The sequence below is a fragment of the Nyctibius grandis genome, chromosome 4, assembly GCF_013368605.1.
Source record: "Nyctibius grandis isolate bNycGra1 chromosome 4, bNycGra1.pri, whole genome shotgun sequence".
Lineage (NCBI taxonomy): Eukaryota > Metazoa > Chordata > Aves > Nyctibiiformes > Nyctibiidae > Nyctibius > Nyctibius grandis.
Window position 1 is genome coordinate 56,362,309 of NC_090661.1, and position 25,731 is coordinate 56,388,039.

Sequence of the window (25,731 nt, forward strand, 5' to 3'; positions counted from 1 at the left end):
AGAGCAGCGAGGAACAAAAGGGCTCCGGTGGCCTCTTAGAGAAAACCCTGTGCAGCTCAACCTGAGTCTGACCTTGAAAGGGTGGGTTGCTCTGGTTTTTAAATCCTGCTCGCCGGTTCATTCCCTTCCGGCTCCCCACTGTTACCCAGCTGCAGGGGAACGGGATGCCAGAGCAGCGAGTGCAGTGGGGCATGGGGACCCCCTCCACCACTGCCACGTGGTGCCCAAGGAGCCACATGCTGGGCAAGTGTCCCTCCAGGACGGGACAGGCACAGCTGGAGTCTGGGGGCTTGGAGAAAGCTTCTGCTATGGGTGTGTTGGAGGGGTAGGGGGTTTCCCTTATCCTCTGGTAAGCAGGTGAACCATATCAACCCTCTTCAACCTAACTGATCCACTAGCCCTCAGTCTCAGAGCACAGACCAGGGGTCTTGAGCCCCTATGATTGGATATAGGGTCTCATAATACACGGCATGTGTTTTCCAGGCCTCTGAAGACAGCTCTTTTTATCTTCCTGAGGCAATCTTTTGCTCCCAGGCACTTGTCCCACATCTCTCTGTCTTTCCCTCTCACTCCCTTGGGCAACCAGCTAGCTCTATCAGGAGATTGCACTGTGCAACGTGGTGTCCAGGTTGAGTTCAAACGCTCAAGCACAGGAGGCAGTTTGTTCCTGCAAACAGAGCTGTGGTCCCTTGGTGTGCATCTCTTTCAATGAGCTAGACAAAACTTCTCTCTGTAGCCTCAGCTGCACAGAAGGATCTGTGTCGGGTCACAGAGAGGCCAGGCCCCAGCTAGCACATCCCGAAATACATGCTCAAGCAGGTGACTGGAAATTGCGCCCCCCAAATGATCTGAATGGAGAAGATTGTGCAGAGATTTGCATGCTGGCATGAGGCAGGTGACAGAGGGTGCAGGCAGGGCTAGCTGCCCCAGGTCTCCCAGGGAATGAACTGCTTCTGAAATAGAAACTGGGAGGAGACAGGCACATCTGCAGTGGCAAATCAGCCACTGTGTTACAGCCTGCCATGGTGCCAAAGGCTCTGCAGCACCTTCTGCTGCAGGATGTCTTGGCCCCAGGGTGTCCCTACACCTGAAAAACCTGAGCCTAGGCACCAGCGCATGTGGCTCAGGCCAGACTGGGAGAAATGATGTGAACAGGGATGGCAGCACTGGGTGCACCAGTACAGGGACACTGAAGAGCCATCCCTGAGGCCTCTGCCCAGAGTTTGGTATAATGGCACAGTCTGGGTCTTGTACTCCTCTGAGGAAAATCAGAGTAATAGAAATACAATAAAATGTCGCTGTTTTCAACCCTTAGCGCTGAGACCTTTGGTGCCTCGTGTCAGTAAGGTAGATTTTACTCGCCAAATGTCTCGGACTTCAGTCCCTGTTTTCCCCAGGCCACGTGTGTGTTTGATCCAGAGCCGGCTGCATCTCCGTGACACGTCCTGTGCCCCTCTCCACTCTCCCATCCCCAGGGTGCTGCGGGCTGGAGAGCAGGAGCAGTGATGCTCTGGCTGTGGGAGGCAGTGGGTCCCAGGCTGGCACACAGGCTGCCTCCAGCTCTGTGTCGTCAGTGTGTCCTCCTGCTCTCTTCTTTCTCCAGCCCTTGGTTTTACCATGCTATTAAGTTATTGCCACCACTTAGGGACAAGCCTGCGAGAAGGCGGAGGGCTCACATAACTCTGGATCAGTAAAGGAAGCAGCTCAATTAGCATTTCACACGCCTTTTCTTCCCTCTCTTCTTACCTTCCCTGCAGCAGGCATGCTTTCCCCTTAAAGGATTGTCCTGTTTCTGCTCCTTGCCAGCGTTGGCAGGGTGACAGTAGTCGAGTGTGTAAACTTGTGCTATTGTCCCCAGGCCAGGGGGAGTCATGGAGACCCACTAATATGACACAGGAAAATGTTTGCTGATGGCAATTCTATGGGCTTTGTCTAACTCTTTCTCCATCATGACGACTCGATTTAAGTCTCTAACTGTTTGACTACAGATGCAAGAGTACTATCCAACTCCATCCTTTTGTCCGGGTAGTTTGAATGGGTAATTCAGCTTTTGTGTAACTCAATTGAGGGGGCAAACATAAAGACAAGATTCTTGAGCGCTCAAGCTCCCTTTCCATGGATATCTGCACATCTCTTTAGAGATTTGTTCCTTTCCTACCTTTTTCTGACATCATCCTCCCCTTAAAAAAAAAAAAAAAAAAAGGCTGTGATGGGGAACGGTTAAAAGTAGGCTAGCCTGGTCCCCTGTACATTGTCCCGTGCCAACGAAGCATGGTTAGTATCAGGCACCAGAGATCTTCTAGGAGTGTGGAGAAAAGAGTGCCTAAACTTTCCTAACTCATCCTCAGCATTTTCACTTCAGATTGTGTCATTTTTAGAAAGACAGACCTCGGTAGGGGTGAAGAGGATAAGGAGAATAGTAGAAATTGCGGGGAAATGATTGTATTTATTAGCTGTCTTTCTGTGGCTGTCCCCATGGCGACAATTTGTGATGGCAAAGAATGCGAGGAGGGGAGGCTGATGCCTGATTGGGATGCTTTGTATTTGGCAAAGTGGCTTCTGATTGGCCTGGGAGAGCCCCGAACTCGCCAGAGTCGATATTCATTCAGCTTGCTCAAGTGCTTGCTAAACTGCGTCCAAACACTGGCGGGCCCCGTCTGCCTCCGCCGAGGTTGGCGGTGTGTAACCTGCCTAACGAGATTAGCGGGGAAGGGGCTCTTCTCCACAGCGACGCCGCAGCCGCCAGCACCGGCAAGAAAAGCCGCCGCGCGCCGGGTGAGTGTCTGCCCTTGCTTACAGGGAGGCGGGAGCATTAGCCCCGGCTTCTTCTTTCCACCTAAGCGCTATCTAACAAGATTAGACACCGGGCTGGCCGGCATTCTTGAGCCAGTCCCCGTGCTGGTGCGTGCCGGGGCAGAGTTGTGGGGTGGTGGGCTGCGGGTGCATGGCTGCTCCACCGGGCGTTTACCGGCATGGAGGTGAGCTGATCAACAACTTGTTTGCATGACTGAGAAGTTTGACATGTCCACCCCACCCTCCCTCCATTTTCTTGGTGCTATTTGAACCAAGGCTTCCCGCTTTTAAATCTGTCCGTTGTGTTTCTCAGGTGTGCCAAGATTTGTCCGAAGGCGGATTATAAACTTTTCATGGGAAACTCTGCACGGCACATCCAGTGAGATGGCATCGGACAGTGAGGTAAAAACCCTACTGAACTTCGTCAACCTGGCCTCCAGTGACATCAAAGCGGCCCTGGATAAATCAGCTCCTTGTCGCCGTTCGGTTGACCACAGAAAATACTTGCAGAAGCAGCTCAAGCGGTTTTCTCAGAAGTACTCCCGGATCCCACGGTGCCACCCCAGCAAACCCCCCGAGTGCGGCTGGCGCAGGGGGGCAGAGGACCAGGGCTGTGGCCCCCAGCCCGAGGCACCTGACCCCAGCCCCCACGGTGGGACTGCTGCCAAGAAGGTGCTGCGGACAGCCGATGAGGAGGAGAGCCTCACTGGGGAACGGGGTTTGCAGGAGCAAAACCCTGAGGCTGCCAGGCCAGACCAGGTGCCCATGAGGAAGCGACAGCTCCCCGCCTCCTTCTGGGAAGAGCCGCGGCCAGCCCAGAGCCTGCCGGCCAGGGCCTTTCCCACTGGTCCTGAGAGGCTCCCAACCCCCAGAGAACCTCCTTCCTACGAGGGGAAGAAAAGCAAACGGAACCCGGATGCTGCCAGCCCAGAGAGTTCCCCTGAGCCTGCTCTGCATGCTGGGGAGAAGGACCCTGCCAGGGTCCTCTCAGGCCGGGTGGGTGCCTGGACCTGCTGCCCCTTCCCCTGCCCTGGGCTAGGGGTGTACCAGCCCCTGGGTGCGCTGCCCCCGTCACCCTTCCCAGGGCTGGGGCTGTGGAGGAAGAGTACGGCCGTGCTGCCGTCGGAGGTGCCGCACTTTTGCAAGGAGGCCGATGGCACGGGGCAGAAACTCTACAGGCCTGTGGTTTTGAAACCCATCCCCACCAAGCCCACTGTCCCCCCGCCGATCTTCAATGTTTTCGGTTATCTTTAGCTGGGGGATGTCGGAGTCGTGCTGAACACCACAGATCCTGAAAGTGAATTGAAACACCCGGTCAGGCACCAGGCGTGAGCTGCTGGCAGCTTGGAGTGGTAGGGGGAAGGAGGCCAGCAATCACACCTTCTTCCTCCTGGGCAGGCTGGGGCGAATTGGTAACTGTTGGGAAGCTACTCGGGCTCCACTCTCCTCTCAGTATATGAGTGTAAATCAAGAACAAGCCTTACGAAGCCAGTGGCACAGACCGTGAGGCAAACCACGGCCCTTTCATCGACGGACATTGTCTAAGCTGCGGCGAGCCGGGCTATGGGCCATTCATAGCCGCACTTGTAACACCTAGGAGACCTCCTCCATGTGGGAACATCTTTTTGGGGTTGCCCTATGGCAGCAGCAGTGAAATGAAATGAATTAAACCCATTCAGAGAGCTTTTGTACTTAAAGTAATTCCAGAGAAGTCAAGATATTCGGGTCAATTCCTTTTGCGTGCAAGAGACTGGAAGGACAGTATTTAATGTAGAAACCATGCTTGTGAATTGATTTAAGCTCTTCTTGTATGTAAATACTGAGAGAATTAAAAAAAAAAAAAATAAGGGAAGAAAGAAGTTAATTTTATTTTGGTGATTCTGCAAATGCAATCTGTTTATTTTTGCCTCACTGGGTAGACATAGGTTTGATTTGCAAGTGGTGGGTAGATGTGAGGGCTGAAATCTCTGCCTAATCAGAGCGATGCAAATCAAAAGTGATTCTTCTGGGGCTGGGAAATTAGCTAGTGTTAAGCTGGTGCAAACGGAAGCTGGATGAATTTACACATCAGGAATTGTTCTGCATCAACAGAACAAACGAGAATTTGTATTAGTTGAATACAAAAAAACATAAAATATGATAAAAGAAAAAAGTGTATAGCATAGCCTGCCTTGATTTCTGTCTCACAGACATCTTTTATTTTGACTGATTTTAAGATGCCATCACAAGACCTGGGTGCAAAAGATTTGCCCAGTGTTTTCCCAATTATTTTAACAAATTGGCATTAGAAAAGTTAATAGGGTTTTTTTTAAGTTAGATTTCTCTTAAACCCATGGAGAAAGTGGTGCTAAGACACAAAACATGAGATTTGAAAGGTTTAATATTGCAGACCTATGTATCTATTCAGTTATACTGGAGTAAATGACTGAGGTCAAGAGAAGTGTATTATGTTGAGGGGGGAAGGGCCAGATAATGGACCTATGATCTCCCAGGCCTTGAATCTGCTCTTGCTGAAGCTAATGGGAACTTCTTCCAGGATTCAATGAAAAGTGGCCTTGATCAGCTCGGTCTCTGTCTAGCATAGCTCCCTATGACTCTTGGTATCTCCATGAGGGGAAAAACAGGCAACATTTATTTTGAGCACATTGCAGTCATGAAAAAAATTATCATCTTAAGCAGTTGTAGACTATCATTTTGGATCTTCTGATGGGGCTTGGTGTTATATAACCAGGTTGCAACTTTCGTTAGGATATGAACTAGTCTCAGCCTAAAAGTAGCTCATTCTTTCCCCAAACCTCACAGTACATCCCACCAATGTTTACTTTTCTGGAAACAATGGCTGTGATATGTTAGTCCAGCAGGCCAAAAGTAGAAACGGAGATGGTTTTCATTGCTTTCTCCTTGCTACCAGCACTTAATATATGTATCAAGCCTGTACAGACTACCCCTATAGGAGACAGAGTAGAAAATGGCTTTGGTAGCATATACCTGCAACTACATGTAAGGTGCAAGGTGGTAAAGAGCTGATCTAAGGGTTAAAGGCATCAGGTTAGCTCTTGATCTGGAAGTGAAGATATGAATATACTTAGATGTCTTTCCTTTTTTGTCTTTTTGGGAAAAAAATCCGTGAGGAGACTCTGTCCCTCTCCACAAGGAGACTCTAACAGAAACCAGAGGCAGTACCTCATTTAAGTTAATGGGAGGAGAACTATGGTTCTTAATTTGCAGAGCTGTAGGCAAGGAATTTTTTTACACGGAAATAGGGGCGCTTTCTCAAACCCATAGTTCTGTGTCACTGTTGTAATCCAGATGAAGCCAGATGCTGAACACTGCTTCAGTGCTGTCAATGCAGAGCAGCCTCCTTGGCATTAGTCTGGATTTCCATCTGGGTGACCAGAGCAAGTCGTGGAATGAATGACAGGTATTGCAGTGATTGCTGTGGACAAGTGTTCCTGTGTGAGTTCAGAAGGGAAATTCGAAAGTGCTGCGTATCACACCAGAATATGGATTTCTGTTAAAATACTTGGCAAAGTGGATAGCCTCTGTAGAAATTTTATTTCTAAAGAAATCCAGAGAAATAAGAGATTTAAAATCAAGTTTATACCTTTTGGATATTAAATTCTTTGTTTTCTTGTTCTTCTTTTAAACTGTTTCTTAGTTGAGTGTATGTTGCTGTACATTTCCCATGTAGTCGAATAGCATGTTTTTAAGTTACAATGAAGGATTGAACCAGACCTTTCCAAATGACCTCTGACACACAGATGTTTGTGCACTTACCCTCAGATTTAAACTGATGTTACTTTTTAAAATCCTTAAAATCCTTTGTGACATGAAACTTCCCTCCCCATCCCAAGGCAGGCAGTGGCCCTTGCTGGGGCTCTGAACTGGAGCAGCAATGAAGTTAAACACAAATGAACAGAAGACCATTGTTAAGTATATACTTCTCTCACCCCTGAGACTAACATCAAAATTATTAATTGTTCAGGCTTGGATTGATTCAAACTTTTCCTGGCTATTTTTGTGTTCGGTTGTTCAATATTGCTATTCAGGACAGCTGATAGCCCTTCAGAATCAACTTGTTTATTCATACTTTGTTTGAAAGATGGAAACATAACATTCAAGAGCTGCTGTTTACTACAACAATGCAAATCTAAACTGTTAAAACCACAATAGCTTTTATAAATAATGGGAAGGGAGAGGTAAATGAAAAAGCTTTCATACAAAATGAAATAAAAAATAAAAAAAGTGCACAAGAACATCAAGTGAATTGCACATGTTGCAGTAAAAAAAAATACAGTAACCTGGTCATGAAATATTAGTAGAACATTTCACATAAAGTCATCATCTCTGAGGGAGTCTCTATCACACTCAGTAAAAACAAGCCACTTTTCCTTGCACTAGAACTACTGATCTGCTTACAAAGCCTGGTTTGTTTGGGTTTTGGGGTATTTGTCTTTTCACAGTAACTTCTAGATAGGTGCATGAAATGCACATTGAATTTGTGCAGATTCAGTATTGTGCACAAAATATTGTGTCAATGACTGGAGTGGAGAGGTAGCAGGCTCCATTTCAGTGCAAATAAATATAAACTGAGTGTGTGAAGATTTGCTGTAAGGAACAAGCAGAAAGGACTTAATAGCATTGTAATTACCAGATTCCCTCTCTAACAGACTCTTCTGTCCTCAGTTTCTGTGCACAGTGTGCCCTTATCCTTCCCGCAGTTGCGGGATGTTCCCATCAGACCAGTGCTCTCCAGCTCAGTGACTCTCCTGCTCAGGACAGATGGTTGAAAGCAACCAGGACATGGGTCTCCCAATAGAGATGAAGGTCTCTTTGTTGAAAGAAGAAAGGGACTTTCCATATTTTCTCTACTCAAACCCAGTTTCAACTTCTCCAAGGACATGAAAAGAAGTTGCAACTCACGAGACTTTTGTGTACATAAAAATATTGGCTCTGGGGAAATTCCCAGTTTGGGAATTTATGAAATCCCACCCCTCTGGTTACACATGTAGCTGGTGGTTGTCAATCCTTCTATCAGTTAAGTAAATGGTCTCCAGCAAGTTATGTCTGTATCCATCACCCTCTACAACTCTGCCGTGTTAGACTCATCTAATTTCAAGGAATTTTCTTCTGATTTACATCAATATGAGTAAGACCCAGACCTTCACTGCTCAGCCCCATAAAGTGAGAGATGCATGAACTCCAGAGGTGATTTTCTGTCTCTCAAGCTATTGCTTACTGATACAGGGCCTTCATAGGCAAAACTGGTCTAAAGATTTCCTGTTCCCCATGCCTTTCCCTCCACCCAGTATTTTTCCAACCTGAAGCAATTCCCTGTTCACGCTGCAGGAGACAAGGGGGTAGATCCTAAACTGGTAGTAATGGAAGCCACTGGGAGAAATTTCAGCAGTGGAAGAATCTCACCTGACTTTCCAAAGCTTTGCAAGAAGATCACTGTTCAGTGTGAATTGAAACTGTTGGAAGGGGACAGCTATGGACAGAGTGCTTGTAGCTGTAACCAGTTCTTCTTCTGCTCACATCCTGTCCCACAAGTGCTGAACACATTTCACACAAAACCATCACAGAATCTGAACTTGTGTGCCCAGACTTGTATGTGTGCAACACACTTTTAGTCCTGTGTTAAGGTATAAAACTCCACACAAATAAAACCCTGTGCAACGCATTTTCCCTGCTTACATTTCTCTGATTCCATGGATGGTATGCAGGCCAACAAACAAAACCAGATCTGTCAGGTCTCTGGTGGGGAATCCAAACAAACCATGGTGCACAGCTCCTTTGTCACCTAAGGTAAGAATGAGTGTGCTTCTAGCATAAGATCTGCAAAGACGTAGTTCCAAATTTAGGCTCTTCCACCCTTACTTAGGTGCCTAGTCAGGAATGAGGCACTCAACAAATCAGTGGTTCAGCAAGTCACACCTGTCAACTGAGCTGTAGTCACCACCAATAAGCGTTCATGGGCTCCTCGGCCTCCCCAGCTGTGAGGGAACGTGACTTGTTAAAAACTTCAATAAAAGAATTTCACAGACAATTATAGCAGTTCAGCTGATAGATGGTAACTTGTTAAGCTGCCATAAATCAGTGGTGGATCTGAGCTGTAAATAGGTGACCTAATTTTCAAAGAAACTGAGATAATAACTTTCATCAGTGTCAAAGGGAGCTAACAGATACTTCAAACTTCCAAAGTCGGGAAATTCAGGGCTAAATCCTAACACTTCTATTCTGCCTCAGGAATATCTGACACCAAATGTGGTCCCATTGGCTTAAGTGGAACTACCCCTGGTGCAAGAAACTTGGCATTGTTTAGGCACCTGAATAAAGATTTGGAAGCCTAATTCTGGATATTTTGTTTTCACAAATCTCAAAGTCTGACTTTCATAATTTTGAAATAATCTCTCTTTTCTTCCAGTGAAGGTATTGTTATAGCCATGGAGGTCCAAGGAGGTAAGAGAGGCTGGGTTTTGTAGGGACAAGATCTTCTATGGGAGGAAGAGATAAAGTTGTTTTAGCAGTGTTGCCTCTCCCTGCATACCTTGCCTCTCTTCTTCACATCACTTTCTGTTCCTGCTCCTCTGGGGCTTTGTTCTGTTCCAACACCAGCTTCATGACAGATTAAAGCTACTGTTTACAGTGCAGCTACTTCTAATTTACACCAAAAAAAAAAACCCTAGAGCTCAGAGCTGCTTTCAAATCCCCGGTCTAGGAAATTCTCTCAAGCAGAATTTAACCTACTTCTTATTTCAAATGTAATACAAAACGAACTGTATTCACTATTTGCAAATACAGTTCTTACATCCTTCTTAAATAAACGTTTCCTTGACTTTTAAAGGAATCAGCATTTCTGGATTTTAGTCTATTAAAAAGTTCTGAGATTTGAATGTTCAGAAATCAAGCACTCAATAAGAAAGGTCCAAAAAATGAAAGTAAAGGGCTTAGCAAGATGGTGTCAAAGTATCAGAGAATTAGCAACCAGCACACTTAGCAGAAATCCAAACAGTAGAATAGAAGCTAAAATAAAAATCTCAGTCAGTGAAGGAAATGTGATTGTTTTCCCAAATATGTTAACTCTTGACAATTTCTGAATTGTGATTACAGCAAGGATGCTAAGCTCCATCACAATCCCAGGATACCTTTGAATTCCTCACTGATACTTGCTTCAGCATTACTCAGTTTTCAGTGTTGGCTTTCATTCCTTGTTCTTTGCAGACCAAGCTCTGAGGTGAATCATATGTGTTTTCTCTTGAAAAATCTAACAGCAGTCCTATGTTTAGCTCCGTCTCCTCCATTTTCTTCTCACTCATGCTTCAGAAGCGTATTTCTCTTAGATTAGTCTTTGGAGCGCGCTTGACCAAGACAGCAGCAATTCCTCCCCACCGTGCACTGTGTGCGCCATCGCTGTGCTGATGATGCTGGGTGTCATGCCAGGAAGCTGCTGTGTGTCCAGTGTGCCTAGGGTCACTGTGTGTAATCATACTGTAAGTATCGAATCAGTCTGTCCGGGAGAGGCAAGGTGTCAAGAAGTTTAACACGGTTTCTTCCAACCAGGCTTCGTACCTTGATGCGGCAAAGATGGGAAAGAGGTCGTGGGGGCTCTGAAAGACAGGCAGGTTAGAAACATGAACAGAACAGGTTTAAACTTGAGAGGGACAGCTTGGCTTGGCTGGGTCAGTAGCAAGAAGAACATGGGAGAAGGAGGAATGAAAAAAGGGGGCTTTTCTCTAATGGAGGGATGATGCATCTGGCATTGATGGCAACTCATCTATTCTGAGGCATGACATAGAGAAGGAAGGGGGGCTGTATCCCATCTCAGCCTTAGCAATGGGCCTCCTTAGCCTTAGCTTCCTTTCTAGGAGGATTTAAACAAGCCGCTTCACACTACTCAGTCTTCTATGAAAATAAATGTAATATGTACCAAATTTAGCCTGGTGCCAGAAAACTAATTCTGATAATGTCTATGAAAGACTTTGGATTCTGACGGAAAGGATGCTTAGGAGAATAGAATATTAGTAAAGGCTTTAAGGGCCACTGGTGCCTGCTGGGCTGCTGTGGAAATAGTCATGCTGCCCACCTGCCCTGATCTGACTGCACCCCAGGTGCAGCCAAATAGGTCTTCCTGCACTGGCAATGGTCATTCCCAGTGGGTCAGATCCACAGCTGCAGTACATTTAACATCACAAAGTCAGTGACACCCCAGCAATTTCTAGTGCCTCATAGCTGGTCCAAAATATAATTCACTCTCAGAAATCCTATCAAGTTTAAGGGATGAATACTAAGAGGAGATGATTGAGGTTTTGAATCCAATAGTGGGACTATTTGTGCCAGATTCTCTGCTGGGTGACATACCTGCTTTTTCATTAATGACAGCCCAGTCCTCATAGCTGTCAATATGTTCCTTGAGCCGGGAACACAGCTGCACATTACCCACATAATCCAGGAGAACATCAATGATCGGCCCGGCCCAGCGACTGATCTCTGGAGTAGACACCATTTCACAAAACTTCAAGGAAAAAAAAATTGACTACAGTCAGTGGGACATGAATGCAGCTGTGGAAGCTGCAACGATAGCAACAGCCCCAACTGCATTGGTGGTCCCACCTTTGTACCATCTGTGAGAGCAATTACCAATTTCCCCTCAGAAAACTTTAACTAAAGCCTCTTTTTTTTTGTAACTGAGGGCAGAATCCCCTCTTTACAACTGCAGGAGGACACAAAGCCCTGTAGAGTCCTAGCTCTGGAGCATGGAAAAGATGCTGAATTGTTTACAGAGTCCAAAGGTCCTACTTCCACAGAAATGGGAGAGCAGAGGAGTGCTCACAGCTTTGCCCCAAGCCAGTAAGGGAGATGCTGAAAGATCCATGCAGCCCAGGGCACTGTGACCCAGCGTGCTGGGTCCCTTTTCCTTCTTGTAAGGGGCTATGTGGGGCAACTATGCACAAAGGAGGCTTAGGGAAAGAGGGAGATTCAGCAGAGCATAGCACATCCTACTTCTGGTGAACCCACTGGTATCTGCAGCTTTTGGGGTCCAAACACCTCACTAGAAACAAGTCTGGAGAAATCTCTGCAGAGGTGAATCCCAGACAGTTTTACTCGCCCATGGGAGAACTATCCTGGGCCTAATACAGAGAAGAAGCATCTTCTTTAGTCAGTCCTGGATCGAGCAAATCTTCTATTGCCCCCAGTGTGAGCTGCAGAGTACTCAAAGCTTTTGCATGGAAGGCTGCTTATGGAGATATTGAAAAACAGACTTAAGAACCTTACTTTAAGCAGACTAATTTCAAAAAAGTAGCGAGTTCTCTTCCTACTTTAATCTAAATATGTATATTATACCAGACAGCTTCACCTGTCTCTGTTAGGGTGCTGAATATGATGAAGATATCTGTGGACTTATCTGTACGTGAGAGGTCAGAAAATTTAAGATTAATTAAATCACACTGTGTGGATAAGAACTCAGGCACATGACCAAACCCGATTGAATGATGGTGGCTTAAGCACCATCCATCAGCTTAGTCACTGAGACTATCTGCAGGCACCTTCCAAGCCCGCCCCAAACAGGGAAGAAAACACACCAGCTTAAACCTCTTTCAGTTTAAGCTCCTGTAACTAGATCACATTTGATTATACATGCATGACCCCCAACTCAAAATGCATTAAACTCTTGTGTGGATACTCTTATTCAGAAATAAAATTGTATTAGCTCACCTAGGAAAGAATAAAGCTGCTGAAAATTATAAGGCCATTTTATTCAAGGTGAGAGCATTCACAGAGATGTTTACAACCCTTCTGACTGTTTTTCACTGAGCATCACCATGTATTGTTTCCCAGGAAGATCAGATACAGTAATGTTGGGAAGATCCCAGTGGACAACCCACAGTTTCCTACCTGGACTGCTTATAGGAAGTTTGGTTTAGTATATCTGGCTGTCCTTCTCCAGTGCATATGCAATTGCCATGCAGTTACCCATAAGACATGCGAACTGGGGATCTGCACTACCACCTCCAAGCAGTAACACCACTTTGTCAGAGTTTAAATGAGGCCACATGCGTAGGTCAATAAAACACTGGATATTACTGCTCCTGTCTTCTTGTCTCCACCAGAGACCTTGCCTGCATTTTCTCTCTTCCCTATTCATGGAATAAAAATGTTCAAAAACACATTGCAGGAAAAGAAGCACAGCAAAACGGTGCAGAATAATGCAAACCTGCAACTACAGGCAATGGAATTAACTCAGGGACAAAGTGACTCTGGGCCTGGGACATAGTTTGCCTGCAGTCTCGGTAGGCCCCTGAATGCCCTCTCACAGCAGTAGGATACTTCACTCCCCATGTTCATGGTTTTGACACTGCAGTTCTGGAAATATGGAGTGAGACAGCAACCATTTTTCTGCATTCACTCTCTCCAGGACACATTATTTTAGTAGCAAGATTAATGATTTATAGTTATGCATTTTTCAAATCCACTTCCAATATCTCATGGTCTTTACTGTGTAAAGACTAATAATTCAGATTTATTATCCTTATATAATCTTATACAAGAAAATAAAAAATGCACATCTTTTGTGTGGAGAATGCTATAGTTTCATAAGGTCCTCTATATTTCAGAATACAAACCATGTCACAACTATGTCATGAAGCTGCACTATACAAGCGTTACTTTTATTAGCCAAATTCCCAGCACTAAGAAGCAAATTGCTTTTTCTCTGTATGCATTTGTCCCTCCCTGGTCTCTCTCTAGGCCCAGATATAATTTTACGTAGCTTTTGCTACCTCTGCCTTGTGTGATCTGGCCTTTGGGGTGATGACTCTGTTTGTGAGTGACCTAATATTTTGTTAGGCACTAGAAGTAGTTTTAGGTGAGATCCAGAGGGAAATAATGTGCTTAAATAAGTAAAAACAGAACTGGTTTTGAGTGGCTAGAATATCATAGAGGGCTACAGACAAACCCTCTCTCCTTGCTTTGGAATTCCAGCCCTCTGCTCACTCTACATGCTACCATATCATGGTTCAAGAACTAGAGATTATATATTTTATTAATTTTTCTTTGACAAAAATGTGCTGTCCTGGAGCAACCGTGCTGTGACAAAGATTCTCAAGAGGAAGACAGCTCTGTTTGGGATAAGAGATTATTTTGATGGACTCTTACAATCCTCTTTCTAAGATTTCTTTTAGTTTGTTTGTTTCCCAGACATGTTACAGGACAGTAAAGTCTTTTGGAAGACAGGACTGATCAAAAGGTCAAGATTTCCTAGGATCTTTTAATGTTTTCCTTTATTCTTTCCACCACCAATGAACAGTTATGGGTGACTCTCTCTTTGGGCTAAATGACACTTTCTTCTGAATCCCTCAGAAGATTCTAGTTAAGCTACACTTAAACTAGATAGAAGCTGATTTATTTCTTCCCTGATTCTTTGTAAAGTAGAAAGACTGCTGTGCTGAGATTTCTTTGTTGTGTTGCATGTTGAAGCCCCTCTCCAGGTCTGCTTATCCAGTAGACCTGGAAATTGCAACTATTTACATTTTTATTTTACCCTTATAAAGTGAAGCACTAGACAATTTTAATTTAACTGGGAGCTTAAATTCCCTATCAGACAAAACAAATCTTACAGGGCAAATAAAACAAGCAGGTTTCTACTGCCCATATGCTACCGCCCATATGCTACCACCCATATGACATTGCCTGTCAAGAAAACATGCTTCATTCCTGGCACCTCAGGTCCAGATGAAAAGAATATTGTAGATCTGATGGCAAGGCTGTCAAGATGGCTATAATTCACTGCAAATTCAAGCTAGGGCCACAGCGGCTGTTGCCTACCCTCCTGCTGTCACTGAACATGGTCTTGGAACATTCACAGACTCTTATTGAGCTTTTTTTTCTGTAAATAAAGTAGGAATAAAGGCACATTCTCTCACAGGAAATTTGAAGAAAGAGTGCATCAAAGTTTTCAAGATACATGGGTAGGAGACGTCCTCAGAAGTGCTGTTGGTAGACTAGGCCATGCTTACCTGTACTACAGTTGGCTCCTTGGACGGCTGAGGATCATTAAGTCTGTCCCGTCTGTAATTTAATGCAGGGTGTGGGCCATTTCCATACTGACACTTAAAACAGGAACTTGCATCACAGCCCAGATCAAGGAGATACTTCAGCACGGAAAGGTACTTCATTGAAAACATGATGGTAGCCGGAAATGTGGTGGGATGGCTTGATATATAGGCATCAATGTTTGCTCCATGGTCGAGGAGCAGTTTCATGGTCTTCAGGCAGCCGTGGCGGATGGAGATGAGTAATGGGTTGATGAGGTCAACATTGGGGTTGGCTCCGGCTTGCAGCAGGAGTTCTGTGGCGTAGATGTTGTTGTTAAAAACAGCAAAATAGAGGGGGGTGGTGCGTCTGTCCTCATAAAGGCAGGACCGTTCGTTGGAGAGGGCGGTGTTGACATCATAGCCAGCATCGATCAGCTCTTCCAAGATGTCATCATTGTTGCGTTCGGCCGCTAAGTGCAGGGGGCTGATGCCGCTGCGCTTGACGCGGGTGCGGCTGGTCACAGGGATCAGCATGGAGACAATCCTGCCAGGTGAAGAGTCAGTGAACAGCAGTGAGCTCTAGGAGATCTAGAGGATCTATAACCATAGATGATCTATAACCATAAAGCAAATCTGTATGGTTATAATTGTACGAGAGAGCCTGCTAACTCAGGCACAGAACAACTCTCTCTGAGAGAAACCAGGGTGTGAACTGGAAGCCTGTCAACAACTCCCTGTGCTCCTACCTTGCCAAAAATGTGAGTTGCATGACCCCCTCCTTCATGGAGGAACAAGTTTTTTTCAAATTATTGCCCAGTTTCTATGGGGTAATGGAAGCTACAGGGTCAGTTATGATTGAAGAGATGACATGCTGGTGCCTCACCTACCCTGTTGTAACTCTCTTAGGTGCCACAGCCCAAATGGCAGACACCAGCCAGGATCTCCCAGACATTCTGCACCTTCATCATCGCACTGTGGGTAGGACTGGAGGAACAGGCACATGGCCTCCGGCCTGAGGTGCCAGCAGAGAGTCTTATTTCCCCACCTCCATTGGAATTGCTTTATTGCTCAGCAGAGAAGGGCACCAACACAAGGCATTGGTATGCCTTCTGGGTCACAGCCACAGCAAGAGGCTTGAGGCCAGAAAGCAGGTGAAACTAAACCTTCCTCTGCAGGACTGAGCTAGGATAAACTACATATTTAGTTTACAGTTATTACCCTGGATTGATCCCCATCCTGGAGGCCCTCACTGTGTGACTTTTGGCTGTGGCAAATCCATGGGGCTATCAATGTCCATCCCAGATCATGGGGAGCCAAAAAGACAATTAAGGAAGGGGAGAAAAAGAAATAAAAATATTTTCCAGGCTGGCTTTCATGATTCAACCCAGGGAGAAAAAATGTACAGCCAAGTCCTAAACCCCAGTAATCAGGGACTGCTATTGGAAGGTGTGATGTGGACTTAAACACAGCAACATAAATCAAGCTGCTCTCATTGTGTAATGTGAAGTTCAAATATATGATGTACAGGAACGCAAATCCGTGATCATTTTTATGTCTCTATAGGTGTCATTGGAGCCACATGACCGGCCCCATGGGTTAAACCCTCATTTCCTGCTCATAAAGTTGAGTGGTTTAGCCAAGGCACTAGATGATTGATTCTGTAAATACAGACAAGTCACCTTAAGCTACTTCCAGAAAGTGACTAGGGACCATCCAACTTGAGTCTGCCTACTGTCTCAGGAGATGCCCATACTCCCTGTATAATGCTGTGGAGAGAGGGATATCTGAAAAAGGATCTTGTGGGAGCCAGCAAGCTAAGCACACTTTTTCCTCTTCTTCCTCCCATGCAGACTCCTCTATATAGCAGTCAACATCTTTTCTAACACACAAACATGCAAAGCTCAGTTTCCTACCACGTAGTGTGTCTCCTCTAAAATGCTGCAAGTCTTCAGCTTGACTGCAATGGCTGGTCCCAACACTGGGCCCTCAAACGTATATTTACATAATGAACTAAGCCAAATGTAAGTGCTAGTCTCAGGAAAACCTTTGTCTGTCATGCACTGAATGATCCTGTGAAAGACACCTTCCAACGTTCCCAGGATCTGAAATAAGAGTTGAAGATGCAAAACACTTTACAGGATTATGTTCCTATTTACATGATGGACTGTTGACATCTCCAAGGTACTTCTACATCTCATTTTTAAACAGAAAGGCTTTTTTAACTATGTAAATATCTTGGTAAATTGAGCACGGTTTTTTTTTTCTCCAAGCAGCCTCACTAATCTTCCAGCACTGTGATGTTCACCAGGGAGCAAGAGGTTTGGGTGCTGGTGAGCTGGCAACTTCCCACCATTAGCAAATGTTCTATAAGAGCCATAATAACAAAAAGGGCACAGAACACCGCAAGGACACTATGCCAAGTGCCAGTATTAGTCATCCCATGATCAACTGTTTCAAAGATTTAAGGGTCTGTTTTGTTCTTTCCTCCAGCATGTGTGCTTTGGCCAGCTCTTCACATCTGAGTTAAAGAGGCACTGCATCATTTCTGTCTGCATGGGGGACCTGAACCTTGCCACAGAGGTGCCACACTGAGACTCTGCATCCAAATGCTGCAGTGTCCCAGACCTCAGTACACTCCCTGTACCCCAGAATTATTTTTGGGAGGAAAAGCAGGAAGCATCAAATTTGTATTAGAGTTTAATTTTGTAGCTTGAACCTGTCTCTCTTCCTCATCTTCCAAAGTTGATTGGTTCAGTGCTATGGTGCCTCCACCTGTGCAGTCTTTCCTGTCTGTGTAGAGGGAGAAGGCAGCTCAGGTGAAGGCAGCCGAGACCAGACAAGCCAGAACACATCCCACACCTATCACAGGGCTGAGCTTCATGTACAATTTCAAAATAGTGCCAAGTTTCTCCTCATCCCTGACATCTGCTTCTGTGATTTCTATTTGTTAGAAATTATATGGAGGAGGAGGCAGAGCATCCTTAGTATGAGCGTGCAAAGAGTTTATTGACTTGCATTTACTTCATAAATCTTCCCACACTTCTCAAAGTCTTCCCTTCTCAGCATCTCAGTTCTGAGAGGGAAAGAGTTAAATGACTGCTTGCGATTGTCCTACAGCTGATGAGATGCCCCTTATGAATTTCAGGTCAGTATTGACAAGGTGTCATTTAAAACAAACAAACACCAAGCAACAAGAGTTGACAGTTGAGCCTTGGGACCACATTCTTGGCTTTTTGATGGTAGGGAGCCTTCGTACTCTGGCAAAAAGTTGAAGCGTGGAATTCCTGCAGAATTACGTATCAAATCTGCAGGAATACAAAGAGAGGTCACCGTGAAGGGTGTTATTTTACTGAATACCAAAGGAATTAAGAATGATGGGCCAATTGGGCTAAAGCTTTGTCATTTAGATAAATATTTATAAGAGAAGATCTTTTTCTTTTTCTTTCTTTTGCACTCAGTTTGCAGCAGTTGTGCATAAAAATTTGTGCTCAGTCTTTTACAAGTGAAGGAACTCAGAATTTGGGCTGAGTTCTGCTCTCATTTATGCTGCTGGTTGTTGGGAATAACTGATGTGAGGTCTGAATCAGGCCCTTTCTTTCATAACATGGGGATGGACTCAGGTTGCAGAGTTTCCGTGTAAACTTCTTTGCCGGTTGGGTTGTGGAACTACAGAGGGGAGGAAATAAATATTCAGAGAGATGGTCCAGAGTCTATATACAAATTGGATTCAGATGAACTTTTTGAAAGTGAGCAACTGGAGCTGGGTTCTGTCTCTGGCACATTTTTAATCTAAAATGTGTTTGTTTTCAAGAAAATGTCTTTGTAACTCAAACCCCAGAGAAAATTTTGAATCATGCCTGCATTAGTCTATGCAGGGTATTCATGTACATGCTGTAAGTGTATAAACCCATTATATCATAAATTCACACTGGGTTGCCCTCTAGAATACACAGCTTGCACAAAGAAGCAGGCTTCCTCCAACTACAGAAAATGAATATCCCTCAGGTCTATCAAAGTGATTTGAGAAGCTTAATTGGGATTCCCAAGCAGACCTAAATGCCAGGATAAAAGATGCTATGGGAAGGTGTAGTGCTGTCAGAAGTTTTCACTCCTCAGACATCGTGAAATATACAAGAATCTGCTCTAGCAGTTGTTTGCAAAGATAGCTTTACTATTCAGAAACAGTCTTTGCAGCTGGATATACTCTTTCCTTTGACTATTGCTGAAAGAACTTTGATGATAGAAACTGTGATAGGAGAGTCCACTACGGTCACCAAAAGGGTCTGTCACTGAAAGATGTGACTGTTTTGCAAAAATAGCTGTGGGTCACTCACCCTTCCAGCAGCAAGGAGTTAAAGGCAGGAGCTAAAACCTGCCCTAGGATCAGAAGTAAATGCTGAGGAGTTCAGGCTCAGAAGCATGCTCCGATGTCCCAGGTCTTGAAAGAGCTAGGTGAACACTATTTACATGACAGTGCAACATTTCCATCCCTAGGCAGCACCTTCTAAATTGATATTCTTTATCACAGGCTGTAGAGTTTTTCCTCCTCCTATGAACACCTCTACTTCAGAGGACTGGTAAATCTACCCAATTCCTGGCTATTTTTCCCATTAGTTACTTTTCTCACTGTTTAAAGAATGTGCTCAGCTCTGTCCCAAACACATTTCATTTCAGAAACAAACCGCTGGATCATTTTATGCATGTCTGTTACATCTAAGAGTCATTTAATCACTCACTAACAAAGTATATTTTCCAGCCCATGAGTAATTCTTGTACTTCTTTTCTGAAGCCTTTCCAATTTCCTGAAAGGTTTCTGAAAGGGAGGACAGCAGTACTGGACACCACATTCTAGCAACAATCTCACTAATGCCCTAGAGATTCACTTAACCACTTCCCATTGTAAGCATCTGACTTATTGTTAATAAAACCTGAGCACACCAGAGATGAATGCAACATGTTCTGCTTGTGCAGAAGAATCACGATGGACTCATGTAGGAAAATGACTGCAAACTATGCTGTAATAGCTATTCAGGACGCCCGATGCTTTTTTATTCCATCTCAAGCACATTTTGTGGAGCTCAGTTTAATCCACTTTCAAGATACATGAGGTTATTTAGCTGTAATAGGTGATATCTTGGTAAAGCTAAAGGGATCTTGCACCCCACATTCTTGCTCACCCCATCCCATCCTGTCCCGTCCCATCCCATCCCATCCCATCCCATCCCATCCCATCCCATCCCATCCCATCCCATGCCAACCCGCAAACACACTCTTCAGTTTATAATTTCCAACCTGAGTTCTGCGAGCGGAAAGCACAGCTCTCAACTGGCAGCTCCCTTTCTTGCAATGCTCAGGGTTAGATCTGGGACATTATGTTCTCCTTTTCATAAGGACTTTGGATTCTTGTCTAAAAGACAAAACTATGAAATGAACTAAAACTTACTCGCAAATTCCCTTTTTGGCTGCTATGTGAAGAGGTAACAGGCCATCCTTATTGGCTTTGTTAGCATCTGCTCCCTGGGACAAAAGAAACTCCACAATATGTACGTGTCCATTTTTACAGGCTTCATAAAGAGCAGAGGCGTTATCACTGGCTTGAGTATTTATATCAGCACCTACGAAGGAAAAAAATCTTTGTAGCACCAAAAGGTTAAAATCAGATGTAAGCAACATACTTTGAATGAGCACATACATCTCCATGACACTGGAGCTACAAAATGTGCTGGAAGGGGATGTGAATGAGGTCATATCAGAGTAAAATGAAAAGGTGTTACAGTCATATCAGTTATATACAGTTATATTATAAATCTCCACTGGTTTTTACTATGATCTGAATTTTATGAAGGAGGGTTTAACATGGGTGGCAACCATTAGCTGCCAGTCCTGAATCTAGGCTCCATTCAGCTGTATCTCAAAGGCAAACACTTCAAAATATGCTGTTCTTTATAGAGCATGGCCTTTTCTTTGGACACAATAATTCCATCAGTATTTATGTGTTTACACTATGTATATCCACTATTCTTGAGCAGGAGTTTGGGCCAGATGATCTCAATAGGTGCTCTCCAAAATTCTATGATTATGTATTTATAATGCATATTTATTTATATTTATACCTATTATTTATACTCTCTATATACATACTTTAAATATATTTGTGCTACATTTTAATTTTGGTACATATCCAGTCTAAAATAAGACTCTGTAACATGACATCTGCTTAGTACCAAGCAACAATTCTAATCAGCTTTTATTTGGGCATGCCTTAGTCAATGAATATTTCATTTCAAAACTCAACACCTGAGGCTGTATCTCTTCATTTCATGAGGGTTCAATTTGGGCTCCAAATGGTAAATTTTACCAAAAAAAAAGATAAATGTTATTAATGAGCTTATAAATAATAATTGTAAATAATTGATAATGATATTATCTGAGGCATTTTTTTCTTGAGCTCTAGTGTGTGCTTGGCTTAATAAACAACATACAAGAATAAACCAAGACCTAATACTTTTTGGCCACAAACAATTTGGAATCTAGCTTTTTGTGTGCTAGATATTTAAGGCCTGAAAGCCTGGGTTTTGACTGTAATATACTGTACCCTGGTGTCCTCAGGAAGGCTGCTTTATGTGTACCCTAAATGGGAATGACAGTTTACTGAAGTTTTGCTTCTAAACTCCAATAAAGAAGCCAATTAGTCTCCAGTTTGATCATGAAAACTCCCTGCCAAAGAGAACATTTCCCTGTGCTCTCACCCCAAACTGAAACATCTGTGTTGTGTTTGGCCCTTTGAAGATGTTGTGGCTGGAAAACTCAGGAGAATTGCAGTGACAAAACATAACATAGGACTACGTTCCTAATGAAAAAGAAATGAAAAAGAAACCGTTTTTATGATGAACATTGCTCATCGTAAACAATGCAGTGATATCATTCCTGGGATTCTCAGAGGAGCTTTGCAGGGCTTGAAACAATTGAACAGTTTTATTGGATTTTCTCCTGTGTATTTTTCTCAAAATTGAACCTTAAGGAAATCCTAATATCTATCTGAGTTGAAACACATATCACGTTCTGGCTTAGTTTCTAAAATCGCAGGCAGTATGATGGACTAACTGGTCATATAAAACTGACTTGACAATGCTAGCTGGACAGCAGAACACATTTTTGTTCCCCAACTCTCATATCTTTCTTAGCCATACTAATGGCTTCAGAAGTTTTTCTTATCTTCATTGCTGTTTAGCTCTTGTTTCACAAGGGCAGGACCCAGATCTTACCTACATTGATAATATTAGGCCACAGTGAAAATAAAATGTGCCTCCAAGGAGTAGTAAAGTATGTTACACTTATTGTAAAGCTGTTTTACATGAATGGAGCAGTAAAAGGTAGGTTTAGTGCAAACTAGAATCAAATTCACTCTGTTTATATGTTTGAACACATACACATGGGGGAGAGCAAGTCTGCTTCTCCTTGGTGTAAACCCATGAACTATATAATAGTACTTTATCTATTTTCAGCAGAATTCATTAGTGGAGGAGAGCTAACCTTGCCCATCACTGCACATGTTCATGAGCAGATGGGGTTGGCTCATGTTCAACTTCTATTACCACCTACAGTTGTCTTTTATGACTGATTGGATTTTAGGCTACATGTGTGCAACAATACAGGTTTTGAAATCTGCCAGGCAATGCAACTAGAGAGCAACATTTTACTTCCCAAAGTAGGTGACCATGAATGAATGCTGAAGTGCGTGTGTCTAGACCATGCTCTCTGAAAGACCTGACACAATTCAGCCATCTGAAGCAACAGGGTTTCAGCACCTCTGCAGGCTACGCCTTGTCTTCAGAGACAGAAAAATTGAGCCAGGGAGAATTAATGGGAACTTTGAAATATTAAGAATGAAATGAGTAAAGGCATGTAACGGCACAACTGTACTCACCACATTTTGCCAGGTATCTCAAAGCTTCCAACTGCCCACTCTCAGCTGCCACAAATAAAGAAGTGATCCCATAGGCATTTGCAGACTCGACCTTGGCACCCCCTTTCACAAGGATATCAATAATCTCCAGGTCATTTCGGGAGACAGCCTCATGGAGAGCAGTCCATCCTCGATTGCAACGATGGTTGGTATCAGCATTGTACTGTACCAGGAGTCTTGCGGCCTCTGCATTCTTGCGCTCACAGGCTGTTTTGGGAAAAAGGGAAATGATTAGGACAGGTTTTTAAAAAGATTCTCAGTGTTATGGTATCCATTTCATGTAGCGTAAGGCAATATAATACAACTAGGCCATAGTGAGTAAGACCAAAGGTCCATCTAGGTCAATATGAGGGCCAAGGCTATTGCCAAATGACACTGGGGCTCGTAAAGGATGTGGCAGCAAAGCCAGTCTTCAGCCGGGACCTGGGGGAGGCTAAGTGTCCTGTGCAGGACTTGTGCCAAGCCCGGTACTGAGGGGAATCCAGCCCAGCACATTTGCACCAACTGGACACCAGAGTGACACAGGGAGGTGACAAGGTGCAGGAGATAATTTATGAAGAACAAACATGTTACAGAAATCACATGACCTGAACACTTTTTTTTCCAAATTCTAAGGCATTTTAAACTGAGCAGTTCTAATGTCAGGCATCCAAAGTTGGAGACAAGATTACTGTTGAAACAAGTAATATGTGCTTTTCAATGTTTTAGAGTGCTAAAAGTAGTCATGGCAGGAGCAGTCAATAAAGGGTGAAGGGACACAGAGGTGTGAGAGATCATCTGCTTCATAGAATCATAGCACAGTTTGCCTTGGAAGGGACCTTAAAGATCATCTATCTCCAACCCCCCTGCCGTGGGCAGGGACACCTTCCACTAGACCAGGTTGCTCAAAGCCCCATCCAACCTGGCCTTAAACACTGCCAGGGAGGGGACATCCACAGCTTCTCTGGGCAACCTGTTCCAGTGTCTCACCACCCTCATAGTAAAGAATTTCTTCCTAATATCTAATCTAAATCTACCCTCTTTCAGTTTAAAACCGTCCCGCCTCGTCCTGTCACTACTTGCCCTTGTAAAAAGTCCCTCTGCTGTTCTACTAAAGAAAGTGTTCTCTCTGACCAGCAGCGAAGTTATATGTCCACGTTAAACACTTTATCTACCTCACTGAAATATTTATAACTTTAGGCATCTCCCATAGCACACAGTCTGGCCTGACCCACACAGTATATGAATCACTGGCATGTCTACAGTTACTGTACTCTCGCACCTCTAACAGCTACTTAGGTCCTACGGTTTAGAAAAGCATATATATTCCTGTACTATCCAGCTTTCTGCTTTCCTTAAATTTGGGACGTTGTGCAGACACCTGTGCTTAAGACCCCACTAACCATCACACATCCCATCCTCAGCACTGTGTTGCACCTGGCAGTCTGCAGGGCAGCCACTAATCCTGTCTCTGATGTGGATGAGAAGAGAGGCCGTGGCATGGCAGGTCAGACGTAGGAGATACAGGACTACTGGAGGAAGGTGCAAAATGGGAGCTAATTGCCGAGTTTCAGCCCCACATCACAAGAGTGCCTGCAGCTCTTCCTTGGTGGTGCCAGAAGAGCTCAGCATGCCTGGAAACACAGCCACTCACCTTTGTAGAGCGGTGTTTCTCTGGCCTTGTTGGAGATGTCAGGCTCGGCCCCAGCCTGCAGCAGGGTGAGCAGGCAGTCCAGGTTGCCCCGGCTGGTGGCCAGGTAGAGAGCCGTCTCCTCATTGAGTGTGCGCTGGTCGATTGTGCCAGGGTATGCTGTGCATAAACAGCAAGCCCAAAGTTATTATGGCATGTAGTAAGTACACAAGAATCTGCAGCACCACCACCTTTCAAAATTCTCGGAGTTTTAGGTGAGTTTTTGTTGTTTATTTCTTTCCTTTTCCGTGAGCAAAGTTGAGAATATACTATAAAGTTACTATCACTCAGATTATGTATCTAAATCAGTCACCAGCTTAGATGAAAATGTTCAGCTGTCACCACTAGTGATGCAGAAAGCTGCAGAGTAACTGCTCTTTAGCAGCAGTTTGAAAACAAACTATAGTAGTTAACCACCTTCAAGCACCAGCGAAGATGTGCTGGGCTGGATGTCCAGCTAGTGGGTCCTGAGGTAATTGCTGTCAGCTGTGGCAGCTGAGCAGCTCACAACAGCTGAGAGATCAGCTACAAGGCTTTACTGCGAGAAATCCAGGGCTTGGAAAGATCTCTCCAGATATAATTTTCTCTTGAAGATCCTAACTTTTAGAGGCTTCAGTGTGGAAACCTATTCTCAAAGAGAAGGTGAAATTAATACACACTCAGAGAGGTTGAAAAAAAAAACTTCACACACACTCCCAGGAAAGGATTGGGCTGCTGCTAATTCTGCTTTTTAGTTTATTTATATTCTTCTTCTCCCTTTTGTAATGAGTTAGTTTAAACTTCACTGACCTTTTTGCAACAGGCTCAGGCAACCCACTTGACCATAGTATGCAGCTTCATGGAGAGGTATCCAACCGTCCTTATTAGGTTCAGAAAGGTTTTTTCCCGATTTCATCATCTTACATACTGCTTTTTCATCTCCATCCTTGATTGCTTCCACTACAGGGTCCAGTTCTCTTTAAAACAAGATTAAAACCTGATTACTGCTTCCTTCATTACTGAGAAGCTTTTTTTCAGCAACATCACTGTATCATTTGGCCAAAATAGTGAACCCCTACAGCCTATATAATAAGTATTTGTGGCCCTAAAGTTTCTTGCTACAGGGCTTGTGGAGGTAAAAATTGTCTGCTCTAATTTGGCCATTCACAAAAGAAGAATCACTGGCTGGAGGTGCTGATCTCTTTCCTCGGAGAGTAAGGAAAGTGTAGGCATGACTAATCTCTGACAAAAACTCTTATATTTTAGATATCTGGTGCTGGGGGAGACTA

At 44.2% G+C, this 25,731-nt stretch overlaps 2 protein-coding genes across 3 annotated transcripts in view; one reads left to right on the top strand and one right to left on the bottom strand.

The window, feature by feature from the left end:
• Positions 1-3,177: 3,177 nt before the first annotated feature.
• FAM181A (family with sequence similarity 181 member A) lies at positions 3,178-4,047 on the top strand. Its single transcript, XM_068399954.1, has one exon. It carries the CDS (start codon positions 3,178-3,180, stop codon positions 4,045-4,047), a length of 870 nt encoding a protein of 289 aa, XP_068256055.1.
• A 2,810-nt stretch (positions 4,048-6,857) lies between these two features.
• The window catches only part of ASB2 (ankyrin repeat and SOCS box containing 2), a 33,269-nt gene continuing 14,395 nt past the window's right edge, over positions 6,858-25,731 (bottom strand). For both annotated transcript variants that reach the window (XM_068398232.1, XM_068398231.1), the window contains 7 exons: positions 25,253-25,419; positions 24,428-24,583; positions 22,756-23,001; positions 20,272-20,443; positions 14,811-15,372; positions 11,155-11,308; positions 6,858-10,403 (listed from right to left, as the gene is read on the bottom strand). In XM_068398232.1, coding sequence (XP_068254333.1) covers positions 10,267-10,403; positions 11,155-11,308; positions 14,811-15,372; positions 20,272-20,443; positions 22,756-23,001; positions 24,428-24,583; positions 25,253-25,419 — 1,594 coding nt within the window. In that variant the 3' untranslated portion in view covers positions 6,858-10,266. The remainder of the gene's footprint in view (positions 10,404-11,154; positions 11,309-14,810; positions 15,373-20,271; positions 20,444-22,755; positions 23,002-24,427; positions 24,584-25,252; positions 25,420-25,731) is intronic.

What these genes read in the sequence shown, in the direction of transcription:
- FAM181A (XM_068399954.1), top strand. Translation starts at nt 3,178, where the DNA reads ATGGCATCGGACAGTGAGGTAAAAACCCTACTGAACTTCGTCAACCTG.